At 38.2% G+C, this 15,253-nt stretch overlaps 3 protein-coding genes across 6 annotated transcripts in view; 2 read left to right on the top strand and 1 right to left on the bottom strand.

The window, feature by feature from the left end:
• The first annotated feature begins 2,077 nt into the window (after positions 1-2,077).
• Positions 2,078-5,102, top strand: LOC122641403. Of its 2 annotated transcripts, none has more exons than XM_043834629.1 (5): positions 2,078-2,179; positions 3,163-3,531; positions 3,663-3,749; positions 3,847-3,918; positions 4,715-5,102. In XM_043834629.1, the coding sequence occupies exons 1-5, from the start codon at positions 2,165-2,167 to the stop codon at positions 4,901-4,903; spliced, it is 732 nt and encodes a 243-aa protein (XP_043690564.1). In that variant the 5' UTR covers positions 2,078-2,164; the 3' UTR covers positions 4,904-5,102. The 2 variants fall into 2 exon arrangements, with proteins under 2 accessions (XP_043690564.1, XP_043690565.1); XM_043834630.1 differs by lacking the exon at positions 2,078-2,179 and adding an exon at positions 2,497-2,628.
• Positions 3,992-15,253, top strand: part of LOC122641399 (probable ATP-dependent DNA helicase CHR12) — a 38,500-nt gene continuing 27,238 nt past the window's right edge. For 2 of the 3 annotated variants that reach the window (XM_043834620.1, XM_043834619.1), the window contains exon 1: positions 14,492-14,884. In XM_043834620.1, the coding sequence (XP_043690555.1) occupies positions 14,657-14,884 (228 nt within the window). In that variant the 5' untranslated portion in view covers positions 14,492-14,656. Of the gene's footprint in view, positions 4,003-14,491; positions 14,885-15,253 lie in introns of those variants that run through there. The other variant, XM_043834621.1, reaches the window with a different exon arrangement.
• On the bottom strand, positions 6,552-9,374 carry LOC122641402. The gene is made up of 7 exons (XM_043834628.1): positions 9,202-9,374; positions 8,944-9,111; positions 8,719-8,841; positions 8,055-8,267; positions 7,801-7,965; positions 7,249-7,587; positions 6,552-6,568 (listed from the first exon to the last, which is right to left on the bottom strand). The coding sequence occupies exons 1-6, from the start codon at positions 9,241-9,243 to the stop codon at positions 7,270-7,272; spliced, it is 1,029 nt and encodes a 342-aa protein (XP_043690563.1). The 5' UTR covers positions 9,244-9,374; the 3' UTR covers positions 6,552-6,568; positions 7,249-7,269.

The following is a 15,253-nucleotide window of genomic DNA, read 5'->3' as shown; positions in this document are numbered from 1 at the left end:
TAAAAATCAGGAATCAGATATGGGATTGCCTTTATTGATTTTGATTTGAATTGGATTATTAGAACCGGTTGGAATTGATTAGAATTAGTTGGAAACCTAGAAGTTAGAATTGAGAAGATGAAGCAAAGATTTTCATCAATCTATGATCTTTTTAGTGTTTTTCAATCAAAATACTTTTAGAACTTGCTATTAAAGTTTAAGTTCCATCCATAGTCTGCTATTTAACTAACTAAAAGAAGGGAAAATGGCCAACAATTGAAGATCAAAGAACATTCATGGTCGATTCCACCGGTTCCAATCTGATTTCTAAAACCATGTGACTATAACAGTCTATGGGAATTACTACTTGTCATAGTCATCTCATGTTCAAAAAGTGTTTGAATAAGAATCTACCTTATAAGAACTTGTAAGTGGCACATTGATTTTATAGTTAGAAATGGGATAAGCTCACCCGGACACTCAATGGGTTTTTGTTCAAAAATAAAATCACGTTACAAATTAATCATGGTTTGAAGAATCGGAATCAGAGAGTGATTCCTGCCAATTCGAATCGAAAATCAGTTGGTCCCAATTTGGATTCCTTCTTGATTCTGATCACATGAAGTGGAGCGGGTAAGGAAGGCTGATACGATCTGGAGCGCCCATTTTGGCCGATTCTTCCCATTTCTGTTAATAACCCTAGAAACCCTCATTTCCTTTTTTTGGGAGTCTTCAAGGTTTGCTCTATCGAATAATTATCACCTCCAATTTGCTGTCCGCTTCAATTTCCTCCAATTCCTCACATAGGAGTGGAAATGACCACCCTACCCCACCTTGGGCAGTGTGTTCGGGCAGGGGGTAGGATGATCATTTTTGCTCCTATGTGAGTAATTGGAGCAGGCAACGAATTGGAGGGGATAATGGTTCCCAAAACCTACTTTTTTCACTACACAATCTCTAATTGTGCGTTGTATACAGTTTTTTCAATCATTTCATATACGAATTGCATAAATGGTCCCATTGGATGACTTCCAACTTTTTTGACAATCAATCTTTTATAATCTTTGTATTAAATAACTTCTAAGAATAAACAAGAGCAAAAAAGTAAGATAACAAATCTATTGAAAGATGTAAATAAGAAAATCCTATCTAAATTTACAATTCTACAGTCATAAATTGCAAATTTTGTTAAGTTTTTTGCATTAAAATCCATGAAAAACCTTTGCAACCATGGAAAATGCATATTTTTTATTTAAAAAAACAATTAAAGCCTTGCATGTAGTATGACCTCAAACGGTATAAGTGATTTTTGGTGAAAAATAAGACCTTTTGATCCCATATTGGTCATGTTTTAGGTATCCGAATCAGTATCAGCCAACACTGATACCGATACCTAACCGATACCAGATCGGTGAATGTTACGGACAATGGGTATAATTGTCAGAATACCATAAAATATCGGTGTTTTTTTAGGCAAAACTGTATGATACGGATCGATACTTGTCCCATATTTGATCCGATACTAATACGTGATAAGTTACATACGATTCCATATTTCCATTACGTAATAAAGTTGGTATTGCTCTTACCAAAAAAATAAAGTTGGTATTGCTACTAGTCTACTACTTCAGGGCCTCAGGTTCTTAATAGAGTAAAAGAGTAATGATGATTCTGTCGGACCCAGTTTTACACACTTGTGGGTCCCATATATCGATCAAATCTCACCCGTTCATCACTGGAAAAACAAGGTTGTCCGTAATCACCGCCGCATCAGAAGTTAATGCGGTTTCTTTTAATTGTCCCAAAATGATGGAAATCACGAAGAAGATTAAAAAAAAAAATACCAATCCAACGGAGAGATATATAAAGTGTGAACATCGTAAAAGCGCTCCTTTCTAAGGCGCAATTGCCGAGGAGTCGAATAAAGCTCAGGAGTGGGCACTTTCATCGTCGTGTTTGCTTTTCTCTTGACATCAATGACATGCCTCGGCATCCATTGGTTGTTGCAGACCTTAAGCATAATTACTAAAATGCCCTTAAAATACCTATTCTTTTCATGAAAATGGTGGGTGAGCCACGGAGCCGATCATTTTGCTTTCTTGTTAGTTACCACTTAGAGGGAGAGAGTGAACTAGAGAGAGGGAGAGAGGGAGAGAGAGAGACGGGTAAGAGAATCTCTGACGATATGAAGAAACATCAGGTTTTTCCTCCTTTTTTTTTTCTTCTTGATGCTTGCCTGCTTCAGCTGAATTTTTTTATTTTTTTTTTTGGGTTTGAGGAGGTGGGGGTTCTGGAAGCGAAGGGGGGTTTGCTTGTTGTTCTTAGTTTGTGGTTCAAACATGATATTTTGTCGCTTATGTTTTTCCTTTTCAACATATGATCCGATCTTGAAAATGGCGATGAATGGTAAGTAGTTCTATGTTTCCTCTTCAACTTTCTTCTTCTGTGAATGAGTTGAGTTTGTTAGAGGAGCTAGTTTTTTTGTTCTTAATATGCACTGTAGTGTGAACTTACCTTATATCCTTTTTTTTCCTATTATTTTCCTGAAACCATGTTTTCTGCTTACTTGGCAAACCCATTAAAATATGAACCGTGAAGATCTATTAGTTTAAGCTTACAGAAACTGTGCAGCATTGCAGCTAACCCCAGGTAGTTAGGAAGATGAAGGTCTTCGAAGTTGATTACAGCATGCAAGTAATTGTTTTTCTTTATTCCTTGTTAACTTTTGTTTTTTTTACTCAGTCAACTCAAGACTGACTCTGCTACATGTTAGTTGTTACAGTCATGGTTTGGTTCTGTTTCCACTTGAAACTCTGTCAAGTTAAGCTGCTATTCAGGTTTTCTCCCCAAGGTTTAGGGGCATGGAGTCACATTTGCACTTGGGCTGTTGGACAATCTCCTAAGCATTGGTCCCTTGGAATGACATTTCCATTTTTCCTAAATTTGTGCCATGAGTATAAGGTTGTTGTTATGCTGTGTTTGTTTTGATCTTGTATTCACATCTGATTCCAAAATGAGATAGAACTGAGATATGGATTCTGAGATCATTAATTAGTTAAAATTTCTGTTACTGTTGTTATGTTGTTTCATGGATCTTTTACAGATAATCTCTGTCATGCAAGTGAAATGAATTTTAGGACTTCCTTATTTTGATTCATTAATTTAGTAACTATGTCCATATAGTCGTCCAAGCTTGAAAGCTCAGCTGCTTCGCGAAAAAGAGCCAAATCAAGCACCGAGGCGACAACAGAAGTTACTGAGATGGGTTCAAGAAGGAAAAAGTCGGCGAACTCAATTACTGTCTTGAGGTGGTCTCAACGCATTCATAATGCGGTTTCTAGTACCCAGGTCAAGGATATTGAGCCTGTGATTGAAACCATTGATTTACGTGGCGGTGACGAAGAGGAACACCAAGATAAAGAACAGCACCACTTTTCTGAGGAGAAAAAGAGGCAGGAGGAATACTTGGGTATTCGTAACTTGGAAGGAAAAATTGATTATCTGACTCTGCTTTTAGAAGCTCAAGAAAAAATTCATGAACCAAAAGCCATGGTATTTTATTTGTTATATCTTTCAAAGCCATTGGTTTAACTGTTAGATTTGTTCTTAGTGGCCGTTGGTTTAACTGTTAGATTCGTTCTTACTCTGGTAATATTGTATCTTATCCATTCCTGTGAAAGCAGGGAGCCCAGAATCTATGTTTTGCTGATATCAAATCACAGATGAAAAAGGACAAGTACAAGCTGATGTACATAGACTCCCAGAAAAAGGTTACATATATTTAACCTCATAATTCGTTTTATTGTCTTTGCCTATGGTAAATGATTTGTTGATTTATTGTTATTTGCGTCTTTATGTTGTTTTCAGGTTGAAAGCATGCGAGAGGAGAATCGTCAACTAGCTGTGAAGTTGGAAAATGCTCTTGGCAAGATTGAAGCAGTATGTCTCAAATTCTTTGTTTTCTATCTTTCTGTTTTGTGGTGTAAGAGGTCGTTAATGTAGATTCTTATGGAGGATGATTGGGTCAACACTTTCATATTATGTTTGTGATATTGGTCTGTCATGAAAGTGGTGACATGTTTGTTGATTGGTGTCGCCTACTGACTTCAAAATCATAGTAAAACTTGGGGGGGGGGGGAGATAATCATTTGAGATCTCCTACATCGACCTATGAATTAAATGGTCACAAGTTTGGTATTCTAGTCTAGATACTTATTGAACCATGACTATTCTTGTGTGAAAGGCATTTCCTAATTGTAATCATGGATTTGATACAACCACCATGACCATCTCTCAGTAGTCTAGAACTCTATCACCTTCATAACCATTACCATTCAAAAGTTGGTTTTCATATGGTTAACTTCACCACCATTCCAACTCTAAATTCTTTTTGCTTAAATGACCCCCTTCTTAGCCTAGGGGCCTTTATCTATTCCTTTTTTTAGGGTGTTATTAGTTTCTAGACATTATTCTTAGAGTAATATTTCTTACATTGTGTAGTGCACTTCATATTGGTTACCTGTGAACTAAGCAGAGCTAGCTTAGTCCATGCTGTAAATATGTTATTTTGAGTAGATTTGTTCATGTTATGTGTGCTAAGTAGATTTGTTAAGCTAATATATTCCTTATTTTTTCATTTCTTCATGCTATGTGTGTTAAGTAGATTTGTTAAGCTAATTTCTTGTAATTTTAAAACCGTTGAACTTATGTAGCTTATTCCTTCTTTGTATTGCAGTATGAAAAAGGACACTCTATTTTCTCTGAAACAATTGAGAAGCTAAAGGATGCAATGTTGGTATCTACTCTTACAAAAACAACTGAAATGATGTTTGGTATTTCTTCTCCTCGGGCAAACAATGGTGATTGTGCTGCTCCAACTGTAGCTGAAGCCAAAGTTCCAGTAGCTAAAAGAAGGAAGATGTAAAATCCAGTGGAACTGACTGTCACTAATTCCATGCAACTGGCTGTCCACTTTCAGTGTTGAAAAGTTGTTTTTAATTTGTATTTGGCATGAACTTAGTTTGGTGTGTGTTTGTACAGCTGTGGTAATCTTAGACTCCTAACACTCAGAACTGCCAGTCAGAATCTTTATCTTTATGCTTACACATATCAGTTTGGATGCCTAGACTTTAATTTTGTACTTCTCTTTTTCTTGTTAATATAATCTCTGCTGGTCTTTAGCAAAAAAGAAAATATCAGTTTAGATGCTAATGACATGAATCTTGCACAGCACTAGTCCTTCAAAACTGTCTCTCTCAACTCTATAGGCATTATGCTATTGGGAATGGAAAATACCCACCTGGAAAATAAATCTGGACTCAATTGTTTTAATTCTATGCTGCTAATGGGTCCTTGGCACTCGTGTTTTGTTGCAGAATCGATAGTATTCTTTGGAATACTTACTAGCCCCAATTACCTTTTAATGGCAAAAATATTAATATTTTTTTGGGTGAATAAGTAAAAATATAATGTACGCAACCTTACCCCCTGCAATTTTGCAATGCAGAAGAGGCTGTTTCTAAATTTAATAATAAATACATTCAGTATCTTAATACTCTTAACGAAAGAAAATATGCTTTCCCTTGTTATTGGCAAGATTTTTCTCAACAGCAAACTTTAAGTTTCCTAGCAGATTGTGGCATCTAGGGTACAACCATGAGAGACCACCTTGCTATCAGAAGTAGGAAAAATAGTTTTGGTCTATTTGGTAACAGGGCAAGTTGCCCACATACCTTGTCCATGTTATATCTCCCATTGTTAACAACTAACAGTTGAAGAAGATTTGAAAAGAATTTTAATGGAAATGGAGGTAAATTGGCCAATATACATCTTATCTAGTACCTACATAAAACCTGGAAGTAATGAGCATAACGAGATGTTATAAGGATTAAAACTCTGAAGTTCCTCAAGGATAAACTTAGAATCCAATTACTAGATACGGGCCAAATGAACCTAACCAAAAATGTAATAGTTGAGTTGCTGATTGACTTGAGTTATTCTTGCATATCTGCAAGTTTAAGCTGATGGAAGAATCTCCGGGGCAACTTCCTTGAGGGATGGCATCGCTTCCTGCTCATGCAGGAAGACGTCCGTATTGTTCACTTTCCTAATGACTTTCCAGGGGCCAGGTTAGCACCTGCAGAAACCACATGAATACTAACCACCAAATAGATATGAAAAGTATTAAATTAATAGCAATTATTTGTTAGACCAACCATATAATCAAACATTTTGGCTTAGTAGGCATCTTGAAATTCTGAAGACAGTAAGGAAAATCAGTATTTCATTTTCCTCCAACTGGGAAAAGGTACACATTGTGCCACTTTTTCCAAATTAAGTTCAGATAAATTTGCTTGGTTCCAATATATTATGTTCTTCCTCAATGTTCTGAAGAAAAGTAAGTTGGTCAGGAATGATTTGCCAAAATATCACTACTTAGCTTTCATTTTTTATGGCAAGGTTATTGAAAGTAAATTGCAGGATATTTTTTATTGTTGTGTGAATAGAGAGCAACTTTTCAGAATGGTTGTGTAATGAGTGTTCACATAGGCTATCTGTCCTGGAAATATGTGAATCAAAATTGATATCAACAAACGATACATCCAGTTCTTATCCGATCGACTTCTCCATTGAATACAATCAATTTCCGTGCAGTATTCTCCACAGCTTCTCTATAAAGCTCTTCCACCACAAGCATTTCTTTGAGACAAAACCAAAAATACTAATTACTCCTATTTATTCAATAGTTCTTCCTTCCGTTGAGTGAGAGGATGGTGCCAATGCTTCTTACAGAACACTTGCATGGAGAGTCAACATTGATCCTCACTTGTTTATGGAGCCAATTCGGCCTGCTTTATAGAAACCCAATATCCTGCTACTAGACTCTTAAAACAGAATTTGGTGTCTCCATGCATTTTGATCCCTTTTTCGATCCATTTTTTGCGATATCAGTCCACTTCTATGTGGTCTAGATCAATAATAGTTGTATGATGAATGTAAGGGAAATGTACCTCTTTGTGTTTGATGTTGTCTGTTCTGTAAACAAATACCTAGGGAGCAGTAGGGAATTAATTGTGTAGAAAATAGGAATTGACATCATCGTTGAGGAATGAGTTAACAACAGGGTTGTCCATTCAACAGCTAAACCCAGTGTTCAGTATGAATGAATTTCAGGTTTAAACATCTAACCAAATGGGAAGGAGAAATAAGGGTCATTTTTTATTAGAAATTATCAAGTATCAACCATTGATGTTGAGAACCCAAATATCAGAAAAATGGGTGATACTAGATCTACAATTCTTCTTCAGAGTTGCACTCATCGAGAGATGTTGAGAACCCAAATAAATCAGTTCGAGGCGTTTGAGGTCTATTGTCACCATAGCCATTAGCATGGTCATTTGCCTCCTCTGCAGTTGATGGTGGTGGTGGAGATGAAAAATCCAAGCACATCCCATGTATGGCTTGATCAAAAGAGGCTGAGAGATTTTGAGAGGTCTGTTGGTGGTACTCCACTAGCTGGTGAAGGCACTGGTTCTCCCTCCTCAGATTTGCATTCTCATTGGCTAACCTCGATTTTTCAGCAAGCAATGCCTCCAATTGAAGTCTCACCTATGAATTGTTTAAGAAGGTCAAAATTACATTGCAGCAGAGAAGATAAATTTATTATGGTTATTCAAATTATAATTACTTGAAAGTAAGTTGTAAGGGTCTTCTAAACTATGTTTGGAAATTAGTCCTCTCTGATCCTTTTGTGAGCAAGTGATGTGTCAGTTGTAAAACTCACACAACAGAGTCAGAGATAAAAATTAAGTGAAGGATTACCAGATCATCTTCTTCATGTCTAATTCCTTTGCCAAATCCATCACGTAGCCGACTGTTCTCTTCCTCAAGCAGGGAACATCTTTCTTGCACATAACATAACTCTGATTTTATCGATTTTAACTCTGTTGTCAATGAAGCTGCTTTGGTTGCCATGGAAACCGCAAGCTGAGAAAAAAGAGAGGAAACAATTAGAAAACTAGATACATATACTGAAACTAATTAACGGAAGCATGGAACAGAAATCAAAATCTTACATTTCTTGCTTTCTTTAGCTTGCTGCTTTTTGGGTTTCGCTCATTTCCCTTCTGCTTATCTTCTCCCTGGTCATTGAGTGACTCAAGAGAGTCGCACTTTCTCTTCATTCTTCGCTTCCTTCCTTCGTTTTCTTCTTCTTCTTCAATCCCTGCCTTCTCCTGAACACTGTGCATTAATTCAGTCAATGAAGGTTTGGAGAGGTCTTTTGCTCCCTGTCATACAAAACAGAGCAATCATGAGAGGTAAGATCAAGCTGTAATTCAGCTTAATATCAAGGAAGGACTACTTTCAGCACAGCTTCATATCTATGGTACAAGCAGATTCGGTCTAACCAGTATAATTGCTCTCTCGAGCTTCGTTTAGGATTTAGGATACAAAAGACTAGTTCAGCAAAAGAAATTCGCAGCTGCTATTTTTCGATGCAAAAGGGGAAAAAAAAACAAATTAAGAACAAAGACTAATTCTAAGAATCACCAAAAATAATCAAATAGAAGAATATATACGTATGACCTGAGGCATCAAATTTCTAAACCCCTACCCTCTCCTTTATCTAGTGTCTTTGTTCCAATGGAGAATAATATATCAGTGGCAGTTATTATGAAATTTGAAAATTCCCATTTCCTTTTTTCCTGAACTGATACAAAAATTGAGGAAGAAGCTTACCTGCAGAGCGGTGTCTAATGTGCTGGTAAGATGAGATAGAGAAGAAGCAACCGAGTCAAATCCTCTGAGCAGAAGGTCACAGTCATCGTTCAAGCGTTTACCATGTTCAGACTTTCCCATGGCCTACAGAAACCCAAACAGAGAAGTCCATCAATTTTTTTTTTCCACAAAGAAAAAGAAATTCCGGGAGCAGTGATTGGGAAAAGCAAAAGCAGAGGTTCTCACATCGGGTACTTGAGGATCGAGATTCAGGTCAGGGCAAGTACACTGGATCGGACCATTTGGCTTTCGATTCTCCAGAAGGGTATCAACCCGAGAGCGTAGACCACTCCAAAAACGCTTCTCTGAGGAGGGGCTTAGTAGAGGAGAAGACACCATGGACATAGTGAGCACCTGCAATCATCAAATCGAACAAATTAACGAACTCAGAGATTTCGCTTAAAGAGATGCTATTTCAGTGGCTCTAGTAGAAGGATATGATACCTTGTTGCAAGCAGGAGAAAGGGTATCCAAAGAAACTGCCATGAGGTCTTGTGAGAGTTGCAGAGAGGGAGAGAGAGAGAGAGAGATAAGTGTAACGGCTAGTGGAAGAGCCTATGGTGGAGAAGGAAAAGTTTAAATAGATGGGCCGACCACTTTCAAGTCTCAACGTTCGAATCTAAAGTCTAAACTCAATAGCCATTATAACTCGTTGTTTGACGATTAATAACCCGACACGGTTCTCAGGTAAATTTCGTTGGCATTTTAAAATGGCGTAAATACCTTTGCACCCTGGGAGGGCATTTATGACGTATTATGCACCTTCTTTGAAGAAGAAAAGTTGTGTACAAAACCCTCAAAAATGAAATTGCACACCCTCTCACATATCATTGTTCATGTGAGGGGATGATATGTTATAAATGCCATTCTCCTATTGTTAGGTTTCAAAGGGATCATTATCGTCTCATGTTCCTTGCCCGGCATAGTGGTCCAGTTCCACTCATAAGGAGTTGAAAATGACGATCTAACCCCCTGCCCAAACACACTGCCCGAGGGAGGTTAAAATGTCATTCCCGCCTCCCTATGAGTGGAACTGGACCACTGTACCGGGGAAGGAACAGGACAAGAAAAAAAATAGTTTCAAAGGGGGTTCCCTCATTCGCCCGAAACTGAACTCAGGCGGTGAAGAAAACCCTCTCCAATCTTTCAAATAAAACACTTCCAAATAAGAATTAGAAACTAATCAAGAACTAGTTTCCAAAATAGCAAGTTGCTGGAAAACGTAACTTGGATTTAGTAATTGGGTTCACCCAAAAACAAAAAAAGATTTAGTAATTGGGAGAGGGATAGACACCGACGTGCGGTAAACTAGCGGGTGACACCAATGGGAGAGCAGGATGAGGCATCATATAGGAGGGATAAGGGAGTCATTTGAGAGAGAGAGAGATGGATGGATGGAATCCCACCAACTCCAGCATTGGTATGCCACCAAAGTTTCCTTATAGCATACTATAGTGGAGCACTTCTGAAACCCATAGAGCCGTGCCCTATCCCTCTGAGGACTCACAAGCTCAAATTTAAATTGTTTCTCAAATCATTGGGGTAGTATGATCTGCTATTTTTTGTTTGGGACGTAGTTTTTTGTCAGGGAGTGTGGCCTACGCTAGCACTCCCATGTGTCTATCTCTCTCCTCCTCAAAACAAGGGGCAAATATATCTTTTCATATGGGGAGGAGAGAGATAGACTCATGTGAGTGCTGGTGTAGGCTACACTCCTGGATAGAGTTCTTTTTCTCTTTTATTTATAAAATCAATGAAATAAAGCAAAATAGAAAACCCCTTTTTATGGTAGGGAGAATCCCTTATAACTTAAGTCTTCTTCCAAAATAAAAACTATTTTAGATTTTTAACAAAGGGATTTTCTGATTGATATAACTCTCAAGATGTCAAATAATTTGTAGTCCTATTTTTTAACCTTTTTAGTATGACATACAAAATTTTTCAATTAAGGTAAAAATTGTGATTTCACACGTCACTTTCAAAATATATTTTAAAATCCTTTTATACCCTTAACTTAAAAACTTTCCAGAATAAAGCAAGAGGCAAATAAATGGTGTCAAGTTCTAAATAGAAACTAGAGGCTAAAATGTAAGACATTTGTCCAAAATTGTTGGACACTTCGACCTTTCTAAGGGAGGAGGGGATTTTGGCTGTTTTATGTGGAAGAAATATATTTATAATTAGGGAAAATTACACTGCCACCCCCTGAGGTTTATAGTAAATACAAAGTGACCCCCTGTGTTTCTAAATTATACAACCACACCCCCTGAGGTTTGGTTGGTTGTTACAGACAGCCCCACTCCGTTATATCATTCCCGTTAATTGGTATGGTGTTGGTAATTCATGACTTAAAATGACTAATATACCCCTAATTGCTCAATTTTTTCCTTTTTCTAATTTTACCCTTGAAATAGAGTTAATGGGACCCATCATCATCCCCCTTCTTCTTCTTCTTTTTCTCTGCAACCCCATTGGCCCCACCACCTGCTGCAACCCAACCCACCCCCCTACCCACTGCAACCTAACACCACCACCACCACCACACCCCATCCTCCCCTCCCAGCTTGAATTTGCTTGAACAAAAAAGATGAAATTAAACCCTGGGTTATGCATAAGTGCTAGAGCTCAACTCTTGAAGAACAAACACACAGAGAGGTTTCACTATCCACTCTCTTTAAACGCTTAGGAATCAGAATCGTCAATCTTTAAACGCTTGCACCTCCCACTTCTCTTCATCAATGCTTGAGATCTTGTGAGTCAGAGTATGATCTAGTGAAAGTTTTGGTTGGATCTGAAAAATTCTGTAAACAGAGACTCTTAGGTTTAGGAGATTGCTTAACTAACACCATTTTCTATGTTCGATAATGTGCAGTTCGTCACTGCAACTCCATTCACATCCTTTTCATCTGGATACTTGCCAAGACTACCAACTCTGTTGTTTAAACATAAAACCCACAATATTCATATTGAATTAGTTAAAGCCACACCTTATCTGGTTTCTCTTGAAAATTAGGGTTAGGGATCAAGGGAAAACATACCTAATTCCATGTCCTGGTCCGCAAGTAACCTCATTAATGGTGGTATTGATTGGGCCTTGACCGATTGAGATGCAATCATCCCTTGTTCAAATGATGCCTTTGGATATTGTGACAGAATTGGATTTACTGATGTGGTTGCCGTCTGTGTTTGGGCTAGTTTCAGGGGTGGTGATAGTGAGCTTGCGTGCCCTAAAGTTATGGCAAAAGTTAATCATAAAGTGGAAAGCTTTCTATTAAGTGAATGGATACGTTGAACCAAACCCTCCCATTGTTTACATGATTGAACTTTTGTTCTGCAAAAATCAATAATTTTCTCTGAACTCCCACCCTCCCCCTTCCTGGCCGAGATGCCTCTGTCGGAATTTGAAGATGAAGGTTGAAGAAGAATGTTGAATAAGAAGGGTTTTTGTTTAAGAAGTAAAATGAAAGTCGATAGTTCCTCCCTTGCAGATCGCCGGAGAGGACAGTGGTTTCTGGAGAAGAAAGAGGGTTTTGTACATAAGGGTAAAAGGGTAAAGTTGGAATTTCCCATTGGATATTAACAGGATATTAGAAAAGGGCAAAATTGGTATTTAAAATGTATTATTTAACACCGTCCACTTACCGTCCACTCAGGAGGTGTGGCTGTATAATTTAAAAACGTAGGGGGTCGCTCTGTATTTAATACAAACCTCAGGTGGTGGCAGTGTAATTTACCCTTATAATTATTCATCCAAAAAAAAAAATATTTATAATCTACACCAAAGTATGACATAATTCAAGCTTTACCATTTTAGATCATGCAATTACATAGCCCTCGTGTTGCCAAATGTGTCAGCTCAACTTAGCTGGTTAACTGGTAGTGGTGACTGTAATTTTTGGTGAGATAATTGGGTTATTTAGATCATATTATTTGTGAGAGAGGGATATGCACACTGCCCGTATACCACAGGGGCATCATACAGGAGGGGAGGGGGTCATTTCAAAGGAGGAAGAGAGAGATAGACACACTGCCTATTAGCTAGTAGCATGTGGGTGGCTTGCCCAACCTTTTCCCATTATTTATATCTTTAAAAGAAAAGTATTTTTTTAACTTATTGATTAATGACTATTAATTAAGGAAAAAGGGTTCGCTAGTCAGCGGATCATGCACTATTAGGCGTAAAATAGGGAAAGAAAACCAAAAGGAAGGGTATTATCGATCATTCTTCTAATAAGAAGGGACAAATGTTTAGTTTCCATGGTCTGCAGTGCCAGACCACAGTATCAATTACCTGGTCAGTGAACCATAAAACTTTTTTCCATTAATGTAACCCTCAATTGGCTGGGAATAATTAACTCGACTTTGGGACACTAATGAACCCCACATGATACAGATTTGCCTATTTTCATCTTGAGCTATGTTGCGGGATGATGTTGACAACTTTGACCATTGGATAAACAAGCCAAGGTAGGTTTGAAATAGTCACATGTTAACTTTATGGATCAAAATCATTCAAATAAATTCGTATTTATGTCCATCATCACTATATTTTCTCAATTTTTGTTTTACCACTTGACAAACTCCGTGTTGGATTGAAACTTGACTTGTGGAAAGAGACTCTAGAGTCTATGCGTTCATCCAATTTAGGCCCCATCAAATCTACTAAGTGGTAGAAATTTGATTGTTCTAATAGCTTTTTCAGAATAATCGTTCTAGAAATATATGCCCCAATAGATAATACAACTCGTTAAAGTTTAAATATTTTCTTTAAGGGGGGAAGTTTTGATTCCTGGTCATATGAGAGGGGTTGGGGATTTGTCTTTTCGACCCCTTCTTGGGAGGAAAGGACTGTGCATAGAACTTTTTGTCTTTCTTTAATTTAATGAAGAGGCGTTGTTCTCTGTGCCGTAGCACAGGCTGCGCCCAGACACATGAGGGTGGGTGTAATGACCACCCTGCCCCCTAAGTGGTAGGCCCTTGTGCCTAGGCGCAGCCTACGCTACGGCACAAAGAACATTCTTCCTTTAATGAATTATATAGTTCTTAAAAATTTATGCGATCAATCTATTGACAGAAGCCTCAATGACTGAGCACATTGAAGTATTATTTGGCAACATGAACATTTGCGTCTTTCCTTTGTATTTTCAACAATCCATTTGATTTTTTTTCCCTTTTCAAAAAAACAATGAATCTTCAAAACTTTTATTACCGCACGACTAACTTTGATTGAGTTCAAATTTGACAGGTTAGAGTACCATGGGATTGATCTTCCGTCTTCCATGTGGTAGGCATTAGTTTAGACACATCAACCACATAAAGGTAATTTTTTGGGAGAGGGTTCTCCATGCTGCTATTGTGGGGAGGAATCTGCAAGCCACAACAATGGATGTTATGAAAGTATAATTCATTCTTACCAAAAAAAAAAATATTGTGTCTATTTCTCTCGTCCTCACGTAGAATGACCTCACTGCCCTCTGATGTAGGATAACGTTTCACCGCACCTCATTGGTGCAATCCTCAATGCCACTTGCTTTAGAGAACCCTCTCCCTAAACTGCCATTGTAGCAATCTTATTTCCTTTAGTTTTATATCCTTTTTTTGGGGAGTGGAATGGAATTAAAAGTAATCGTGAGGGTATTTCAGTCATTGCAAGGGTCAAGGGTGTTTCTCGTCAATTCATATAAACCCAGGGATATTTTTGCGTAATTCGCCGCTGGCCCGATAGTATCCTTCATATTGAACCTAACCTAAAGGCGAAGAGAGAGAGTGAGAGAAAGGCTTGTGCGAAGCGAAGGGAACCGGGGGAAGAGAGATTGAAAGCAGAGGGGAATTACCGTTGGTGTGTTTATAATTTTTGAAATCTCAAATACTCGTTACTATCCGTTGGCTCTTTCCCGCCATGGTGGCTCAGGTGGAGAATAGAGCATCCCTCGACCAGGTTCAGAAGACCAGGACCTTGATCTGCGCCCTCAATCTCATCTCGAGGAACCTCCCTCTCCCTCCTGAGATCTTTGACACTGTTTCCTCTATTTACCTCAACGAGGATGGTGCAGATAACACGGTCGAACGAGGAGTTGGCGTTGAATCCCACAATAACGATGACAATCTCCTCGCAGGGGATGATTCGGTACGAATGCTATCATGCCCTTTTTGCCTTTTGCTTCCTTGGGTTCAAATGTTTAATTGGATTGTGTTTTTGAGCGGTGCTGCGGAGTTTGCCTTTACGGGCCTTAACCAATGTATTGGTCGGTATTACCTCCTTTTAGAATCCGGGAACCCTAGAATGACTTAGTTTTTCTCGTAGAGCTTCCCTGATTCTAGCTGCACGTAGGTATTACACGGTGCATGGTGAGGATTGGTCTCTTGTAAGTTTTCTTTTGCTCTTCTTCTGGGAGGATTCGAGTTTGATGGGAATGGGTCTGCTTAATTCTTTACATCTGGTTTTTTTTTCCCCCTTTCTTTTTTCTCTCTTAGGTGTGAAACATTTGGATTTGTG

This window comes from Telopea speciosissima, chromosome 10, assembly GCF_018873765.1.
Source record: "Telopea speciosissima isolate NSW1024214 ecotype Mountain lineage chromosome 10, Tspe_v1, whole genome shotgun sequence".
NCBI lineage: Eukaryota > Viridiplantae > Streptophyta > Magnoliopsida > Proteales > Proteaceae > Telopea > Telopea speciosissima.
This window is presented reverse-complemented; position numbering and strand designations above follow the sequence as displayed.